Consider the following 20,117-nt stretch of genomic DNA (forward strand, 5'->3'; position numbering starts at 1 on the left):
CACCAGGGAAGCCCCAAAGCTTCTTTTCTTTAATATTTATTTGGTATAACACTTTATAGGTATAAATTTCATGCTCCTCGAAATCCTATTACCTACCTTTATGTTTTTGCTGTGGGTTGAGGGGAAATTATAAGAAACTTTGTGTATCAGTTTCTCCATTGGCAATTTGGGTAACTGCAATGTGCATAAAAGATAATCAAGATAATTTTGGTGAGTGAATGTTTTATAAGGTAATCTATCGAAATGCCAGCTGAATTTGGAATTGTAACTCAGTTCTGCAGACCACTGCACTGTGGGTGCCGCCCCCAGCCGGGACTTCAGTGCTGATGGGAAAGACAACTCTCTGAGCTCAGAAGGACAGTGCAGGCTCTGCCAGCTCGTACAATCCGCAGCTTTCTGGCCAGGATTGCAGGAGCATGGCTTCTGCATCTGCCAAGGCAGAAAGAACAAGAGGCTGAGCAGATGAGAGTCAGGAAAGAAAAGGCCTCCCTGTTACCTGAGGTTGCACTGGCTTGGGCTTGTCCAGAAGCTATTTCCCCCATCAAAGTCACTTTGAGAGCACTGACCATACCAGAATAATCAGCATTCTCGGTGGCTGGCTGGAGGGTGAGTCAGGATTCTAAATTCTGGCTGCAGCGCTGGGGAAAATGGCAGCATCGTGAAGAAAGTATATCATGAAGTCAGCAGCTTCCGAGGGTCGAAATGCTGAGAAGCATGGGTTTGTGATGCAATAACGCGTCTGAATGCCTCCTCTGAATGAGGCAAAGGGTTTGTTAAAAGCAAACGTAAGGATGCCTGGCGTTTGCCCTGCAGCAGGCAGAGGGTTTGATGCTCTCTGGCTGGCATCCTGCATGCCACCGTTAAAACATATAGTTGGCATATAACAGAGGCAAAGGTGGTGCTACAGAGCGTTGGGGAGTAGGGCAGCCGTCTTCCCAAACACAGTGTGGGCAGCCTGAATGAAACCCCTCTGTCCCTTCATCCAAATGCAAGTTTCAGAAATTCTTTTTTTTTTTTTTTTTTAATTTTATAGCTACTTTATTTATTTATTTCTTTATTTTTGGCTGTGTTGGGTCTTCGGTTCTTGCGAGGGCTTTCTCTAGTTACGGCAAGTGGGGGCCACTCTTCATCGCGGTGCAGGGACCGCTCTTCATCGCGGTGCGCGGGCCTCTCACTATCGCGGCCCCTCCCGTTGCGGGGCACAGGCTCCAGACGCGCAGGCTCAGTAGTTGTGGCTCACGGGCCCAGCCGCTCCGTGGCATGTGGGATCCTCCCAGACCAGGGCTCGAACCCGTGTCCCCTGCATTAGCAGGCAGACTCTCAACCACTGCGCCACCAGGGAAGCCCCAGAAATTCTTTATCAATTCTTACTCTTCACATCACTTTGAGAAACAATGATCACTAAACCATCAATAAACACAACATCCATCGTATAACTGTCAAAGGATTGGTATCCAGAACATATTAAGGACCCTTTCAAGTCAGTAGGAAAATGGCAAACAACAAAATAGAAAAAATGAGCAAATCAGCGTTTCTCACAAGAGGAAACTTAAATGGCCTACAAATGTATGAAGTATGTTCAACCTCACTGTGATGTGGGAAAAAGACAAGATACCGGGTGGAAACATGTGCACACAAAAACCTTTACACAAATGTTCACAGCAGCTTTATTTGTAATACTTGAAGATTGTGTTACCAGGTAGGGCAGGTGGTCTCTGGAGAAAGAGAACCAGGCATGGCTTTCTTTTTTTTTTTTTTTTTTTTTTAATTATTATTTTTTAAATTTATTTATTATTTTTGGCTGCGCTGGGTCTTAGTTGCTGCGCACGCTTGCCCCTCTTCGTTACGGTGTGCGGGCTTCTCATTGCAGTGGCTTCTCTTGTTGTGGAGCATAGGCTCTAGGCGCGCGGGCTTCAGTAGTTGTGGCTCGCGGGCTCTAGAGCGCAGGCTCAGTAGTTGTGGCACACGGGCTTAGTTGCTGCACGGCATGTGGGATCTTCCTGGACCAGGGCTCGAACCCGTGTCCCCTGCATTGGCAGGCGGATTCTTAACCACTGCGCCACCAGGGAAGCCCCGGCATGGCTTTCTTGACATAAGAGAAGCCATTTTTGGCCTAAGCCATGTTGGGATCGAAGCCTGGCCACAGTGCTTGCCCTTGAACAGGTCTCAGTAATTAAGGATCTTAAGGGAAGTGAGGGAATGCAGGAATAAAGGAAAAGCAGTCAAGAAACAATAGTTCAGCAATAAAATAGAGTCCTAGTTCCTCCTCAAGAGATACACATAACATACATGTCTTTGAGTTCTGAAGGAACTCAACGTTGCAGCCGTTCAGTCTCTTGAGCGGAGAGATGGATGCACAGACCTATGCGTGAGACATACTTGTATAGAACTAAACAACAGACACACAGAGTACAAGTAAAACTGAGGACAGCGGAACAGAATCAGTGGGCAGTATCGACTTCAACATCCTGATTGTGACATTGTATTATGCGAGATGTTACTATTGGGGGAAATTGGGTAAAGAGTACATCTGATCTCTCTGTATTATTTCTTTCAGCTACACGTGAATCTACAATTATCTCAATAGAAGCAAACAAACAAGAGAGACCCCACGTTTCACCCGTCAGATAGGCAAAAATTAAATCATCTCACCGTATAAAATGTTGGCAAAGATTTGAGAAACATGGCACGCTTAGCCACTGCAGCTGGGAGTATAATTTGGTATGGCCACTTTGAGAGTCACATGGCAGGCAACCAGTGAAACGTAACATACAGCCTGTTCACTGCCAGCACCTCTCCTCTGGGTTTGTATACCGTAGAGAAGCTCTCCCACACGTGCCTGAGGAGACCTGTACACAAGGGTGCTTATTACAACATTGTATAATAGCAAAAGAGTGGAAATAACATAAATACCCTCCATTAGGGAAATGGATATGGAAGTGGATAAATAAAATATAGTATATCTATAATACACAGCAGTAAAAAATAATGAACTATAAAAAAGAATACAGATATATGTGTGTATATACATTTATATGGATAGATCTCAGAAACATAATACCAAATTAGAAAAGCAAGATAAAGATTGATGTTTATTCATTCAGCAACTATTTGAGTGCCTTTCATGTATAGGGGGCCATTCTAGGAGCTGGAAGTACAGCAGAAAACAGACAAAGCAAGACAAAGTCCCTGCCTTGCAGCTCTTAGGTCCTTGTAAGGGAACACAAACAAGTAAGCAGATAGATATGATACTATGTATGTATTGTTTGATATGTATAAACCATATATAAAAATTATATATAACCTATATTTATATAATTAAATTATTCATATTATAGATTATATATACATTTTATATAATTTATACATATGGTAATATATATTACAGAATATATAATACAATATACTATTATAAATTTTACATATTTATAAAAATTTTATATTTAAATAGTCTGCCCAAGTTTATACATTTAATGTATACATACATTTATTTATGTAATATAAAAAATGGACCAGAAGGATATATACCATTTGCATGATATTGGGAGGAAGAGAAAGAAGTGGGACTTGGGGTGGGGATGGTAATATTTGGGCACTTGGAAGTGGCACTTGGGGTGGGGACTGTAATATTTAATTACCTAAAAGCCATTCTTCAGCCAGGTATAAATTCAAACATTCTCTTTTGTAGTTATAATTCATAATTGGAGGACATTTTCATAGTCCTTATGAAAATGTAGAGTCTAAAGTTTATGTTTCTTAAATTGAAGTCTGAGTATATTTCTCAAGATTGAGAAATTGATTCATCCTTGCCAAACTCATAAGTTACTAATTTATAAACTAGAATGGCCATTTGTGTAAATTTCCACAGAAAAGGGCTGGAGACACAATGAAGAAATGTATAGTATTAGATTTGGGCCCTCCTTTTCTTACCTCCACTGCAGTTAACTGGACTAATCAGGGCACAAGCACAGGTAACAGCCCTTATGACATGTGGGTGGCACCTGTTTTCATATTAAAAACATCAGGGTTTTTTTCATATTTAAAAAAATGTATTTTATTGAAGTATAGTTGATTTATAATGTGTTAATTTCTACTGTACAGAAAAGTGATTGTTGTGTATGTGTGTGTGTGTGTGTATATATATATATATACACATTCTTTTCCATTATAGTTTATCACAGGATATTGAATATAGTTTCCTGTGCTGTATAGGAAGACCTTGTTGTTTATCCATTCTATCTATACCAGTTTGCTGCTAATCCCAAACTCCCAATCCATCCCTCCTCCAACCCCCTCCCCCTTGGCAACCACAAGTCTGTTCTCTATGTGAGTCTATTTCTGTTTCATACATAAGTTCATTTGTGTCATATTTTAGATTTCACATATAAGTGATATCATATGGTATTTGTCTTTCTTTCTGACTTACTTCACGTATATGACAATCTCTAGGTCCATCCATGTTGCTGCAAATGGCATTATTTCTTTTTTATGGCTGAAGAAACATCAGTTCTTTTTAGCACTCGTAGGAACTGTGTGCAACTCTATAGGTCTTCTTTAAATTTAAATTTACAGTGAGAGGATTAGACTAAATACTCTGAGATTAGACTACATGTCCTTTTAGATTTTAGATCCTATTCACCCAATTATATAATAGTTCTTTTTAAATTTAATCTTTAAAAATCAATTACATTGGGCTTCCCTGGTGGTGCAGTGGTTGAGAATCTGCCTGCCAATGCAGGGCACACAGGTTCGAGCCCTGGTCTGGGAAGATCCCACATGCCGCGGAGCAACTGGGCCCGTGAGCCACAACTACTGAGCCTGCGCGTCTGGAGCCTGTGCCCTGCAACGGGAGGGGCCACGATAGTGAAAGGCGCGCGCACCGTGATGAAGAGTGGCCCCCCGCTCGCCGCAACTAGAGAAAGCCCTCGCACGAAACGAAGACCCAACACAGCCAAAAATAAATAAATAAATAAATAAGAAATCCTTCCCCCCTCCCAAAAAAATCAATTACATTATGTTTATAGATTATGAGAGCTACATGATCCAATTTTACACTGTATCATGCTCTCTCAAAACACAGCATAAGACATCTTGAAAAATACTCTTTGGAAACAATTTAAACACACCATTATCTTGCTATTCACTACCTATTTCAAAGTTTAAATAATGTAGATGCTTGACATGAAATTACTGTAAAATATTTATTTATTTATTTATTTATTTGGCTGCACCGGGTCTTAGTTGCAGCACGAGGGATCTTAATTGCAGCATGCGGGCTGTTAGTTGTGGCATGCGGGATCTTTTAGTTGTGGCATGTGGTTTCTAGTTCCCTGACCAGGGATCGAACCCGGGTCCTCTGCGTTAGGAGTGTGGAGTCTTAACCACTGGACCACCAGGGAAGTCCCGAAATTACTTTTTTAAAATGAATGCATCTACTTTTCTATTAATAAAAAAAAGATGGGTGGTTTTATTTTGAAACTTTAAAACTATTTGCAAATAAAGTTTTTCTTTTACCAGTTAGTTTGCAGAAGTAGAGACAGTTTCAACATAAGGTCACAGAGAAGGAAGCCAACCAATGGAAAGCTCACTAAATGATTAGTCAGTGTTTCATACTTTCCTTGTCATCAGCTATCCTTCCCCACTCTGTCACTTTAAGGAGTCAGTGGGAAATTGCAGGATTCGGTCTCAGTAACTACTGGGAGGCTGGAAGCTTTGTGTGAAGCACTTCAGCCGCCCTTGTTTGAAGCCTGCCCAGTCATTTATTTACTCTCTGACCTTGGGCAGATTACTTAAATTCTCTGGACCTATTTCCCCATAGGGATAATAAAAGTACTTATCTCACAGGGGTTTTGTGAAAACTTACAAAGAGGTTATAAACAATGCCTGGTGTATAGTAAGCACTCAGTAGATAATGATAATAACAATAATGATGGATAATACTTTACAGTAATTACTTTATGCCAGGCACTGTAATAAGAACTCTCTCTATATTACCTATTAGCTATTATTAGTACTGTATAACTGCTTCCTATTTCAGGATTTAGCTTAGTAAGCTATGTTTCTGCTTTAGAAGCCGACATGAGAGGTGGAAACAATTTATTCTCCTTAACCTTAGTTGCATACTTTCCAAGCAAAGTCAGAGACTATTTCCCTGTTGGCAGAGAAAACAAGACACGGAAGGGTTTAGAAGGATATACACAGTATCATCTCCATTTAACAACAGGATCTAAGGCTTGTGCTGGACAGTCGGGCATTTTAGGCGGAAATTAGGAGTTGGCAGATATTGCTGCTCAACTGGCATTCATTTGAAAGAATCCTGAATCATGCTGAATCACAGCATTTTAGCTGGTCCTTTGAGGACACTGAATACTTTCTTTTGGCCCGTGTCATCCTGCAAGATCTTCAAGGGCATGGTCTGTGTCTTAACTAACCTTTGTAACCCCTGCAATGCTGCGCACAATACCCTGGGTTAGACTGAACACTGGAGGGCAGGAGGGGATAAAATACATCTCCAGGGGAGGGAAACATAATAGGAGCCTCTGCCTTCAAATACACTTGGCAGCTTATCTTTTGAGTGGGGTGGCCTTTTCCCTTTATTTTCAAACATCGCTAGTGAAACAGGTGTACCGAGGCGCATATCCACGCAACACGAGTCACTGTAGCTCAGCTCCATCCCAGACCTTCTCTGGGTCAGTCAGAATGCCTCATGACCAGACTGGCTCTATTAATAATAGTCATTACGGAAAGCTGGACACCAGGTAGAGAGTAGTCATTGCGGAAAGCTGGACGCCAGGTAGAGAGCCATTAGCTGTTCCTCCCAGAGCCAAACAGCAAAGCCCACATTATGTTTCCATTCCTCTACTTAAGTCTTTTAAACCTATAGAAGAACATTATGTCTAATATCTTTATTTCACACCCACCCTTTTTTTAAAAAATTTTTTTTAATATTAGGAACATTCAGTCCCTGAGTCTATAATGAATAGCAAATATTTTATGTAGCACTGTGGTTGGAATGGTAAACAAAAATCAAGTCAGAAAATATTAATTTATGGTTCCTACGACAATTTTAATTCATCCTCCTGGTGTGGCGTGGAGGCACCCAGGCTGGACTTCCTACATAGGCTCTTGTGTTGCACTGACTCACTGTTAGGGCTTAGGAAATCACTAGTTGTGTCTGCAATTACCACACTACGCCTTACCTCAAGATATTATAAAGATTCAACAGTTAGGGAGGGGAAGTCCATGAAGCTGTATAAGCTTCTTGGTAATAAAACTATGTAAGCACAAAATACCATTTTATTATTGGTAACTCTGGTGTTGCAACTTAATGCATAAAGTGCCAGGCAACTCAATCTTACTGGAAATGGGGACTTTTCATACTTAATTTTAAAATATTTTTACTTTAAATTGCCTTAACAAAAGTTTTTAAAAAAATCATTGGTCCTTAAAATAGTCCATCCACTCTGATAATTGCTACCCTCTCTTGGGCACTACGTTGGACACAATCTGCTAAATGCTTTAGAATAATTAAGTGATTTGAATCAGGTTTAACCCTGACTCTCAGCATCTGAGCTCTTAACCACTCTGCTATACTACCTCCTCACAACATGATTTAAGAAGCCATACAGCCTTGCGACTAGGATTCAAATGAGGTGAAACCGGGGGCAAATGAATAGCTCAAGTCTACACAGCCACCTGCAGAGCTAACGCGACAAACAAGGACTGATCACCCCAGTTTTAACATCTTAATAACAAAAGATAGGAGCGCTTACTTTCCAAGTGTAAGTCATTAAAAGAATGAAAAGTACACTCCTGGCAGGCATCAGCCAGCATGGGCCGCAGACTAACCTCAAGAGCACACCAAGTTTAGTATGAGACTGAAGTGATTTTAGGGCCTTTTAGGGCTCAAGAGACTAGGGACTCTTCCTTTTTTTTTTTCTTTCATGTTTTTAATAAAGGCCATTCCCAAATGGGACACAAAATTCTGTAACTTCTTAGTTTACCACTGAACAGTTTGACTTTATTCCACCATGACAGAATATCTATGCTATATATACAATGTCTTTTGGAGAAAATCTAAAGGCCTTTCGGGACCGTGACAGCCCAGGCCGGGTGGCCCTCCTGTCGCAGGGAACGTCACTCATCACATGCTCCTCCGGTGACAAGGGTGTTGGGACCGAGGTTGCGGGCCGTCCTTCCACCCCCGCCCGCTCCCCAGGGAGGGACTTTTATTTGAAAGGGGGTGTTATCAGTCCTGCAAGTGGGAGCTATGAGGCCTCCGGGGCTCTGCCTGGGCCCCAGAAAAACCCAAACGAATCTCAGGCCTGCGGGCCGCAGCCACGGCCACCTGCGTGACTGGGCAGTCCGACTTCCCCAAACCGAGAGGCCCCGGAAGTGGGGCCGGGCTCCGGCCGCGCCGAGCTCAGGGTCCGCGGGCACACGCTTTCCGGAGCCCGCCACGGGGAGGAGTCCTCCCGGCCCCACGCGCACCGCAACCGCCTCCCTGAGACCCCCTCGCGGCGCCCCTCGGCGCTGCTGCCAGAACGGTCGCCGAACCAGGACCCCGACATCCCCGATCCTGAGAGGCCGGATCTCGGGGCGGGAAGGCCGCGCGCGGGGCACGGCGGGAAGGGCCAAGCGCTCAGGGGAAGAGCCCCGCCCGCCGCGCCGCGTCGGGCGGGGCGGCCCTCCCCGCAGGCGGCCCTAATTGGACGGCCGAGCCCCGCGCGCTGATTGGCCGCGTGGGCGAGGCGGAGGAGAGCCGTGCGCAGCGGCGTGTGTGGGGCCGTGTGCAGACCCGCGTGTGGCGCAGGCGAGGACCCTGAAAATAAACAGCCGCTGCCTCGCGAGTCGCCTTCTCGGCCTGCGTCCGAGTCTCCGCCGCTGCTGGCCTCTCCGACGGTGAAGGTGAGGCCGCGAACATGCCGGGGGCCGCGGTGTGGGGGCCGCGGGCGAAGGGTCGGGAGCAGGGAGGCGGCGATGGCGGCCGCGCTCCGGCCTGCGCCGCTGCTGCGTCAGGCGGGAACCGGGCCGCCGCCGCCCGGCCCCGGACTGCGCCCCGCGGCCTGCCGCCTTCCCGCCTTGCCTGCCGCCCGGGACGCGGGTCCGCCGCAATCGGGCCGCCGGGCCCAGGCCGCAGCCTCGCCGCGGACGAGGCCGCGCGTCCTTGGGGCCGAGGCGGGGGCTCCGGGGCCGCGGAACGCAGGGCGGGGGTGGATTTGGCGGGAACGTGCGGGGAGGGGTCCGTGTGGGGGGAGGGCCCTGGAGCGGCGGGGGGCAGGGGGGCTGGGCCTGGCGCGGGCCATATGCCAGGGGCTCTGTGGGCTTAGGTGGGGCCTTGGAGAACCTCTCCGTTTAGGGTGGGGGGACACCCCGCCGGAAGGCCCGTGAGGCTTCGGGACTCGTTCTGCCTACTTCCCGATAGCTTCCCGCTTCTTGAATTTTTATCGTCATTGACATGCTGAGTTACTTGTCTTACGGTGCAGTTCGGGAAGGGGCAGATAAGGCCCGCTTTTCTTGAGTCAACACTAATTTAAGGTACGGAGGCTTTTTAAAAAACTCCGCTATCAGAAAAAAGCATGAATTTGTCAAACTTCCAAAATCATGGCAGCAGCAGTAACCTTTGCATCATCTCTTGGATAGGTGAAACGAATACGATTTAATCTAAAAACGAGGCGAGAAGATTAATTAGCCAACCTCCATTTGGATTTTCCAAACGTGAAAACCTATTTTAGAATGGCATAATGGCCCACATTTGGGTTTGGGTGTTGATTTTATTATTGGTAAAGCTTGTGCTTGTTGCCACATGTTAACCACATGGCCGCAGCCACAGGGCACTTCCAAAGGAAGTGATTACATCTGGTTTTGGGGGTCTTAGGAAAAGAAAACATTGCTCAGTTTTCATCTGTGTCTTCAGATAGTGTGTTTCAGGCATTATTCAGAGGGATCCACAGAAAGGGTAAGGTAAAGAAGCCAAGAGTCGGGATTAGTTTTTTTTCTTTTCAGGAGGATTAATTTACGTCCTCATCTTGTACCCCCAAATGACAAGTTTTTAAAAACAGGGTTTTCCCTTTTTCCTATTGTTTGACCCAGTTTTGGGAGAGGAACATAACCAGTTAATTTCTGCATCAGTGAGTTAACCTTAATTTGAATTAAGAACTTTGTTATTCTTTTGCTCAAGACCTATAAGTTGAGTGTAAGGTTTTGAGGTTCTAAAGAGATGGATGAAAAGAAGTTCCTACCTCTTAGGCTTTTTCTTTCCCCCTCTGCAAAGCAGTTATTTTCAAATGCTTCTTAAAAATTACTGTGATGGAGGCTTAAACACCTACAAAGTGCCGCGTACATAGTTTCATGCTGTTTTTAGTTTGTTGAGCCTGATTCTTGTCTACAAGGAGCTCTCTGTACTGGAATATAAAAGGAATAATTTATTAGGTTCCCAAGGGCTGAATTAAGGACTTAAGATTTTTCCAAATCGCAACTCTTGGCAACAGTATTTGAAAAAAGCTAACAGTATATATTTATGAACTTATCTAATATGTCACAGATAAATTGGGTAAGTTTTTCTCAGCAACCAAAGGTCCACATTTCTTTTCCTATTGATAACAAGCTAGGTGTTTCATACGTGCAGTCTCTTTAAAATATTTTGAGCCAAATCAGTGGAAAACTTAAGGGGCATTTATTACACTTGCATTTGAACATCTGGAACAGGCCGAATGCTGTCTTTTCTAAGGTATTATAAGTGAGTTTTGTAATACAGTTTTGGGATTGGATTCTTTTTACCTTTCTTAAAATCTAATTGAAGTCTGTGGTACCTAAATGGAAGCTTAAAATGGGTACTTAAAGGCAGTAGAACCACAGTTTGACTAGTTGGAATGATTGGTCTGTTGTCTAAACTCTTGACCACAAGAGAGATTTTGCTTTTTTTTTTTTTCCCCCTTGCAGGAGTGAGAGTTTCTTTTAAGAATTGCTGGCTTCTTTCCTCTTCCCAGCCTTCTGACAGTAAGTGGAGAGCAGAAGACTGATGCCAAGGCATCCTGGCCTGCTATGTGGAGAACACTTTCTGTACTGTCTCATTTAATAGAACTCTTATTCTGCCAGTGTCAGATGCCGCTGCAGTAAGGGCATGCTGTTGAGAGATTCACAGTAAAGTGTACACCATTTTCATGTTGTAAAAAACTGCTGGAATAATAAAATAGAGCTTGTGGCTACCAACGTTCACGGTGTGAGTGGATGGGCTCTGTTAATCAGGACTGAGAGTGCAGTATGGTGGTCGCCTGGAGTGTTTCCATAGTTACACATGAGGGTTTTAACTAGTGACATCAGGTTGCCGGTCTTTGGTCTGTGGTGACACTCCTAAGCTCTGCCTCAGGAAGAAGGTTAAAATCTAAAGTGGCTTTGAATTCATTCATGGGTGTGGATTTTTAGAAACGTATTGATTCTAGTTTTATTTTGACTTCTCTAAATTGGTGTGCTTTTCTGATAGCATTTTCGTGTACTGTATCACTTAACCCTAACAAAAAGCCTCTGCAGAGGACTTGGAGCCAACTGTTGAAATCCTGACTCTAGAACTTTCTGTAGGGTTAGCCAAAAAGTTCTAGAAATAAGGTGTTATGGGAAAACCCGAGCGAACTTTGTGGCCAACCCAGTAGTTGTATGGCTTTGGGAAGTCATTTGGTCTCAGAACCTCAGTTTCCTTATTGTAAAATGGGGACAGGAATACATGACTAGCAAGGTTGTAGGAGTTACAGATAATGTGTTTATCAATCCTTGACTTATAGTTGGTGTTCAGCTACTGACTAAAACCCTTCAGGACATGCAGAAATGGGTGTGAGTAGCATTGCTCCCAGGACTGTACTGTCTTCTACAGTATTCTGGCCAGAATGCAGGTAGTGCACAATATAACTTGCTTCCTTCCATTCTATCTGTAGTTTATCTTTATTTCAGCAGTTTGAAGTGTTTCAGTACCATGTTGGAACTCTGACCCAACTTATTAGGGCGTAAAAATGGGTGAGTGCATTCAAGGGGCAGAAGCCCCACTGTGGTCTCCGTGCAGGTTAGGTCAACGTGGACGAGTCGGGGGCAACCCTGAGTTTGGGGAAGGTGACTGGAGATACAGCAGATGTGAATCAATACGGCTGTGTCAGGAAAACAGTCCAAGCTGATCCTCATCAACTGCTTTATGTCACGTTCCCCCTCCCCCCTTGCCTCTTGCTACTTATTTTAAACGTATTTATAGAGAGTTATGGTCTCTTATTCGTTGGAACGCATTGTTAGTCTTGACCGTGTGCTGTTAAGATTTAAGTAGTTTACTGGCTTTGTTCTTAGTATCAAAAATATGGTAGAATTACATTCACGAAGACATTTGTATTCCATTTGCGTTTTGGTACCAATTCCAGGATTTAAGCCTTAAAGCCTAGACGAGTGCAGTATCTGTAAACGAGGCCTCATAGTTTAGCTTACGTGGCCCTCACAGTGAATCTTTGCAAACCGTATCCTGACTGCCTTACTCCTCCTGCCTGGCATGCCTGTGCTCCTACCACGTCTTTACATGTGATTTATGGCAATGAAAATTCAATACACAGCAGTCGAAATGGAAACAGATCCTGATTCCTGTTATTGAAAATGTGGAGTCATTAGGAATTCACCCTTTTTCTTGTCTTACCTCTAATCCATTCCACTCAGGAAGTAGATTTTATGAGATGGGAAACTTCAGTATAAGCAGAGTTGGGCCCACTTCAAGCCTGCTGTGTAGATTGGTTTTGTTTGTTTGTTTGTTTGTTTTGGCTGTGTTGCGCGGCTTGCAGGATGGATGCCCAGAGCCCTAACCACTAGGCCACCAGGGAATTCCCTGGACTGAGTGCTCATCTCTCTGTCTACAATCCAGCTTAACTGGGAGAAGAGTGGAAAGGCAGGAATAACTGTGTAAGCAGTGGGCATAAATCCATACGTTTTTTTAAATTGAGCACCTATTAAGCACAAGGCACCTGGTAGTAATCTGGTTACAGATCAGTTTTATCTTCCTCAAGACAGGAGAGGGGTCAGGTGTCCTGAGGTAACGCAGCAAGTGGTTAAGCTGGGTTAAGTGGTCAGTCTTTTTATACTGTGTGAGGGATCCATGGGTGTAGGTACAGCAATGATTTTTAGCAGCAAAAGGAAGAAAAATATGCTCCCCTGCTGCCTGGCAACAGTGAAAATACGGTATTTGTTTTTTAAATTCGTATATATGTTTTGTAGCATTCCATAAAATGTTGCTGAGAGTCTGGATGGCAAGTTAGGGGTCCTGGCTCGGTTGCTGATTTTAGTGACCTGGAGTGAAAATTTCTCAGTTACATGTGGGGATTTTACTAGACAATCTGAAATACATACTGAATTTAGAGTGATTGTAGTCAGTCCTCATTGAGTACGTAGTTGAAAATACATCGTTAACTTTTTTTTTTTTTGGCTGTGCTACGCGGCTTGTGAGATCTTAGTTTGAACCGGGCCCCGGCAGTGAAAGCGCTGAGTCTTAACCACTGGACCGCCAGGGAATTCTCAGCATCGTTACTTTAAATTAATGGTGCAACAACTCTTGTGATAGCAAGAATTCAGGTGTTTTATTGTCAGTACTTACTGGATTGGATCGGGTCTGTACAAGAAACACAAATTGTTTCGTTCAGCAAATGACTATTGGTGCCCCCCCACAAAAAAAAAACCCGAAAGACCCCAGCAGTTAAAATACTGAGTTATACTGCTACTAAAAGGATAATTGTATGGGGTATTATGATTCAAAGGTGAATTACTTGGTGTCTACTCTGAAGGAATATGATAAAAAGCAAAATGGTAGTGTAGAGTGCCCTGGGTCTTACTAGGGATTAAGCATAGCTCCAGGCTGGGTGGTGTGGTCAGGTTCTTTTATAGAGTTGGCCCTTGAAGGCTGCAAAAGGTTGTGACAGGCGGGAGAGGCGGGGGCAGGTCAGTGCCATGCTGCAAACTCGCAGCCAAGAGCTGTGGGAGTCAGGGAGCCATGATAGATTTGCCGCTTTGTCTTACCGCCTCTAGTTTTCCTAAGGAATAATAGCATGCCATTCTCTAAAGACCTTATAACCTTATAAATACATTTGTATGTAAGATGAGTACCAGGATCAGTAGCATGCCTTAAAAACATAGTGGGAATCAGTTGGGTTAATGTTACTAAAGAGCTCTCTGTCATAAAGGAGTTGGTGAAAATGTAGACCAGCTGATTGAGGTCGGCTTGGCCAAAGAGAGAGAAACAGTTCATGGAAAATCCACACTTAGCTTAATCAGTTCTTGAGTAGCTAAATTTTTTAAACTAATATTTGTAGGCTAAAAGTAAACCTAAAATTTTAACTGCTGACTTTATTCAATACACTGATAAACATCTGATGATTCATTATAACGTATTTCCTTTGTACTTTACCATTATGAAACAAGAGGTCCTTTTAAAGCAGCAGTCTAAAAGGGAGGTTGCCCGGAACTATCATTTCTTTAGCTTTGAAAATGCATGTTGAATATTGGGTTGTCATTTTTCGAAAAGATAAGTATCTTATTGAAATAAGAGAATTATAAAATACTCAGAACTTGTCAAATTGCCTGGATTACCTTGTGAAAGGAAGTGATCGTTTGTGCAAAGAACTCCTTGGGACCAAGAGTTAATGTGCTCAAATTGGTCCCGAGTAAACAGAAGATGCAAAATGAAAATGGGGTTGAGGGGAGGATGACATACCATAAGCTGCATTTTTTTGTGATCATTTTATGTGCCATTCGTTTTTTAATCATGAGTATTCTCTCTGGTGGAAACCAGCCCTGCACATGACTTAGAATGCCAGCACCCGTATAAGAAAGCAAATGTAATTTTGCAAAAATACGTTTTTAATCTTCACTGACTGGTTTCATCCGACTAGAAACGTGCATTATGCATTCAGGCACTTTCCCCTACCCCCTATTGGTAATAAGTTTATACGGCAAGTGGCAAGAGTTGGTAGAAAGATTCCTCTGAAGATTTATCCTGGCTCTGATTGCAGAGAGTTGGGAAAGGTAATGAGTTCTTTTCAATATTTGATGATGGAGACTTGAAACTTGAGCATAATTTTTAGTCACTAGATTGCTCTACAATGTGTTTTAAAAACTTTGTTTACCATTGTTTGACACTGGAAATAAGGGTAAAAATGTTTAGATATGGAAGTGTGGAAATGTAAAGGTTACATTGTTTTTAACTAGTTTGTTTTTTAAAGGCCACTTTACTGGGACTTTGTCCTGCAACATTCCATTCTGTTCTATTCCATTCCATTCTATTCTATTCTAGGAATAGCCCGTGCTTATTTTTGGATTGTTACATAAGAAGTATAAAATGCATTTGCTTTAGTTGGAGTTTTGCTTTTATTTTGAAACAATACCCAATAAAGGAGTCGTCTATGAAATTCCAAGTAGCCTTGTTTTAAATGTAAAATTACAGAAAAATTTAGAAATGGGAGACTAGAAGAGGGAAAAAATGGTCCCAGTGCTACTGGTATTTTACTTTGGTGTCCTCTTTGTCATTTTTCTAATATTTTTAACATACTGTGCCGTCTAGAGACAGAATTGCCTGCATTTCTTCTAACGTGCCTGCTCTAAATACTGAATCGGCACGTAGTGCTGCAGTTTAACTGGGCACTGTGTTAGGTGCTAAGGGCGCAGACGAGAATGTTTCTTCATCCCCTCTCAGAGTCCATACTACAGCTCCACTGGCTTATTCCAGTTTTATAGCCAGTAAATGACTTCCAGTTGCCCACAATAAAGTTTACTGGCTTGTAACCATGAAAATGTCCATTAAGTTGGACCTGGAATGAGGTATTACTAATTATTTCTAATAATGGATATTCATGGATACTAACCCTGTAAGTCCCGTCATCCCATTAATAATTGGATTAACATGTATGCATAATCTTAATGATTGTAAAGATCACAAGTTTATGAAAATACATAATGTTTTCAATGTGTTTTTCACTTTTAATATATTTCATAATAGATATATAATGCCTACATATATAGTTATGTGATTGTTTTTCTAACCAATATATTGGTTGGCTTTTTTTTCTCCGGAATAATTATCTAAAAGTACACTAAACGGGGAATAAAAGCTAAAAGTAATTTCAAGTGGTTTAATGTGGTCATTTTTAATGTTTTGAAGATCTGGCTGCAGCCATGAGCAGTAATGAATGCTTCAAGTGTGGACGATCTGGCCACTGGGCCCGGGAGTGCCCCACTGGTGGGGGCCGTGGTCGTGGAATGAGAAGCCGTGGCAGAGGTGGTTTTACCTCGGATAGAGGTATTTTTGTCGAATAAAAAATTTTGAAGTACTTCAGCATGCATAAGTATCAAGACTGGTCTAATTAGTCAAATTCTTTTTGTTTCTGCCCAAAATAGGTTTCCAGTTTGTTTCCTCGTCTCTTCCAGACATCTGTTACCGCTGTGGTGAGTCTGGTCACCTTGCCAAGGATTGTGATCTTCAGGAGGATGGTAAGTATTTAACACTTCCTCTTCGTACGAGCATGCACTGCTGTGTTGGAAGAGATCTTCCACCTCTGAGGGTGTGTGCTGTATGGTTTGGAACGTAGCGGCGTCTGTAAGGTTTTATAGTCTTGGTCTGCTTCTTTTCCTTATTGTTGAAGCCTGCTATAACTGCGGCCGAGGAGGCCACATTGCCAAGGACTGCAAGGAGCCCAAGAGGGAGCGAGAGCAGTGCTGCTACAACTGCGGCAAACCCGGCCACCTGGCCCGGGACTGCGACCATGCCGACGAGCAGAAGTGCTATTCCTGCGGCGAGTTCGGGCACATTCAGAAAGACTGCACCAAAGTGAAGTGCTACAGGTGAGCTGCCGGCGTGCTGCTGGCCGAGAGCTCATGGCAGGGGCTCCTGGAGAGTGAGTTGGCTATAAATGGGAGGGCCTTGGGGATAGTACATGCCCTGAGGTGGCTGCGACCATAGGAGAGGTTTCCGGCTTGCGTAGCCGAACTGTCTCTACCTTGGGCAGTGTCCTGCCGTGATGCCTGGTGGGTTATGGCAGCTGGGCAGCACGCAGCACAACTTTGGAATTTTTAATGTTCTAAAAATAAGAATGTTGGGACTTCCCTGACGGTGCAGTGGTCAAGACTCCGTGCGTGCTTCCACTTCAGGGGGCATGGGTCTGATCCCTGGTCAGGGAACTAAGATCCCGCCTAACTGTGCAGGGTGGGCTCCCTCCCCCCCTGCCAAAAATAATGTTTTGTTACAATAATTTGGGGTTTTCAGAGACTTTGTAGAAAACCGTGTAATTCACACACACAAATCTTTTGTCATGAAACCAGAAGTCTCTGCCTGTCTGTGAATGTGACATATAATAATATGTACACGTTAAAGTGTAAAATTTTATAAGTTTTGATATGTATATGCCTGTGAAATCTTAGGGGTTCATTTGTGTGAAACTATAACATTGGCCAGTGTTTTGGTTGTGGTGTTGATTGGACTCTTATGGCAAAAGTTTTGGTCTTATGCCTTAGGCTGCACAATTGGGTAGCTTCACTATCAAATTCCTCCTTTTTGCTCTTAGTTTAGGGATAATAAGACTTACTGTCCTGAAAACAAAGCTGTACTGGTTTATTGTTGCTTTTTGTTCTGCAGTAACTATTGCTTTAGTCCAGTTTGGCATTTTCTGAGCGCTATTATGAAGTTGTTCTACTTTCCTTTCTTTAGGTGTGGCGAGACTGGTCATGTAGCCATCAACTGCAGCAAGACGAGTGAAGTCAACTGTTACCGCTGTGGCGAGTCAGGGCACCTTGCACGGGAGTGCACGATCGAGGCCACGGCTTAATTACTGTCCTCTGTCGCCCCTCCTTTTCTGATTGAATCCTCTTCACTGGCCAAAGGTTGGCAGATAGAGGCTACTCCCAGGCCAGTGAGCTTTACTTGCCGTGTAAAAGGAGGAAAGGGGTGGAAAAAAACCGACTTCCTGCATTTAACTACAAAAAAAAGTTTATGTTTAGTTTGGTAGAGGTGTTATGTATAATGCTTTGTTAAAGAACCCCCTTTCCGCGCCACTGGTGAATAGGGATTGATGAATGGGAAGAGTTGAGTCAGACCAGTAAGCCCGTTCTGGGTTTCTCAAATATGTTCCCATGTAGGAGGTAAAAACCAATCCTGGAAGTGTCCATGAGCTTCCATAAGTAACTTTAATTTTAGCATAATGACTGCCTTGGATTGTCTGACCTCAGTAGCTGTTAAATAACATCAAGTAACATCTGTATCAGGCCCTACATAGGACATACAGTTGACTGGGAGTAAACAAAATAAAAACCAAACATGCGTGTTAACGGCTGTGCGAGAAAACTTGGGATAAAAGCCTGAACAGGAACAACTTCCCCGCAGCGTTGATGCTGGGTAAACAGATGGCGATGGCAAAGGTGTAGAACACATTTTTTCAAAGACTAAATCTAAAACCCAGAGTAAACATCTATGCTCAGAGCTAGCATAATTTGGAGCTATTCAGGAATTGCAGAGAAATGCATTTTCACAGAAATCAAGATGTTATTTTTGTATACTATATCACTTAGACAACTGTGTTTCATTTGCTGTAATCAGTTTTTAAAAGTCAGATGGAAAAAGCAACTGAAGTCCTAGAAAATAGAAATGTAATTTTAAACTATCCAATAAAGCTGGAGGAGGAAGGGGAGTTTGACTAAAGTTCTTTCTGTTTGTTTCAGATTTTCATTAATGTATATAGTGCAAAATGCCATATTAAACGGGGGAATGTGGAGGACTGAAAGCTCACAGTTTGGACTTTTCTTTTTGTACTAAGTCATGTCTTCAGTAATGAAAAATAGCTGTTACAAGGAAGCACAGGCTTCAGATACTTTGGGGTCAATTGTTTTGCAAGGATATAGAAAATTTAATTCTTTCTAATCCATTATAATGATGGCCTTTAGCTCCGTGTTCATTCTGAACAGTTCTAATACTATTGCTGTTTTAGCATTTCATATTTTTCCTGGGCTTCACGGGGATCTGAAATGTTGGATTCCTTCTTTTTTCCCTAGGGTCTGAGCTAGAGTTGAGATGGACCTTAGAAGTCATCTGGTTTAATGAACTCACTTTATAGGTGAGTTACTAGAAGCTTAACTTGCTTGAAGGGTGTACAGCTGCCTAGAGCCGGGAACTTGAAGTACGCTTCCTACCCTACGCCCTCTATACTTTCTTGTCGTCCCCCCACCCCACCCCAAACTACATACAGTTAGTGGCACATGCTTCCCCAGGCTAGTTCATTTGTTCCCCCTTCACACCGCCATGTGATTTCACCTTGGATGTATCGTGCATTTTTCACCCTCCATGTAAAGTCTGGTCAGTTTATGTTGGTGTATCACTGCAGTGTTAAGATTTGGTGTTTCATCTGTGCTGTGCTAATTCCAGCTTGGTCAAATTAATAGTCCAGAGCAGGCAAGAAAATGAAAACACGACATGGGTTCATTTCGTTATGAGTACAAGCTTACTTTCTATTTGATTTTTTTTTAGTTTCTAGCACAAGCATGAGACAGTGTAAGGGAAGCCCTGTTTTCAAAGGCATCACTGTTACATGTAATTAAATTCAGGGTTGGGGGCCAGCGCACATGAGGTTATTTTCTCCCAAGGTTTCCAACCTCAAGTGGGAAACATAAAACAGCAAACGAGATATTTAGAACTGCTTTGTTCCAACGTAGCACCGTCCTTTGTGCTACGTTTGTAGTACCTAGCAGGTGCCTTTTGTTCGAGACCCTTTGACGCACATAATTAAGGACCTATTTGAAACATACCACAAAGTGTGCTTTCATAAGGTAGCATTTCTTTGCATTGACCTTGATGACTGAACGAGTCCAGTGAGAAAATGTGTTTTACAGGGATATTGAGCTAATTGCTAGGAGCCAATGAGCAGTTTGTGTAGGATTAATGCTTTGCTGTCAAACTTGGTTGTAAGGCTACTTTGTTTTTTTTTAAATGCTTCTTTAGATATCTTTTTCTTTTTAATCCTATTTATTTTTTGGCTGCGTTGGGTCTTGGTTGCTGCGCGCGGGCTTTCTCTAGTTGCAGCGAGAGTGGGGTCTACTCTTCGTTGCGGTGCGTGTGGTTCTCATTGCGG

General features: G+C 43.1%; 1 protein-coding gene across 7 annotated transcripts in view; it reads left to right on the plus strand.

Moving 5' to 3' along the window:
* CNBP (CCHC-type zinc finger nucleic acid binding protein) overlaps nt 1-18,683 on the plus strand; it is a 56,668-nt gene extending 37,985 nt beyond the window's left edge. The window contains exons 1-6 of one of the 7 annotated variants that reach the window (XM_057555672.1): nt 8,743-8,907; nt 10,942-10,998; nt 16,166-16,282; nt 16,402-16,492; nt 16,642-16,845; nt 17,708-18,683. In XM_057555672.1, coding sequence (XP_057411655.1) covers nt 16,180-16,282; nt 16,402-16,492; nt 16,642-16,845; nt 17,708-17,825 — 516 coding nt within the window. In that variant the 5' untranslated portion in view covers nt 8,743-8,907; nt 10,942-10,998; nt 16,166-16,179 and the 3' untranslated portion in view covers nt 17,826-18,683. Of the gene's footprint in view, nt 1-8,742; nt 8,908-10,941; nt 10,999-16,165; nt 16,304-16,401; nt 16,495-16,641; nt 16,846-17,707 lie in introns of those variants that run through there. The other 6 variants (XM_057555668.1, XM_057555671.1, XM_057555670.1 and 3 more) reach the window with 6 other exon arrangements.
* Nucleotides 18,684-20,117: the final 1,434 nt, after the last annotated feature.

The sequence above is a fragment of the Balaenoptera acutorostrata genome, chromosome 10 (assembly GCF_949987535.1).
Source record: "Balaenoptera acutorostrata chromosome 10, mBalAcu1.1, whole genome shotgun sequence".
Lineage (NCBI taxonomy): Eukaryota > Metazoa > Chordata > Mammalia > Artiodactyla > Balaenopteridae > Balaenoptera > Balaenoptera acutorostrata.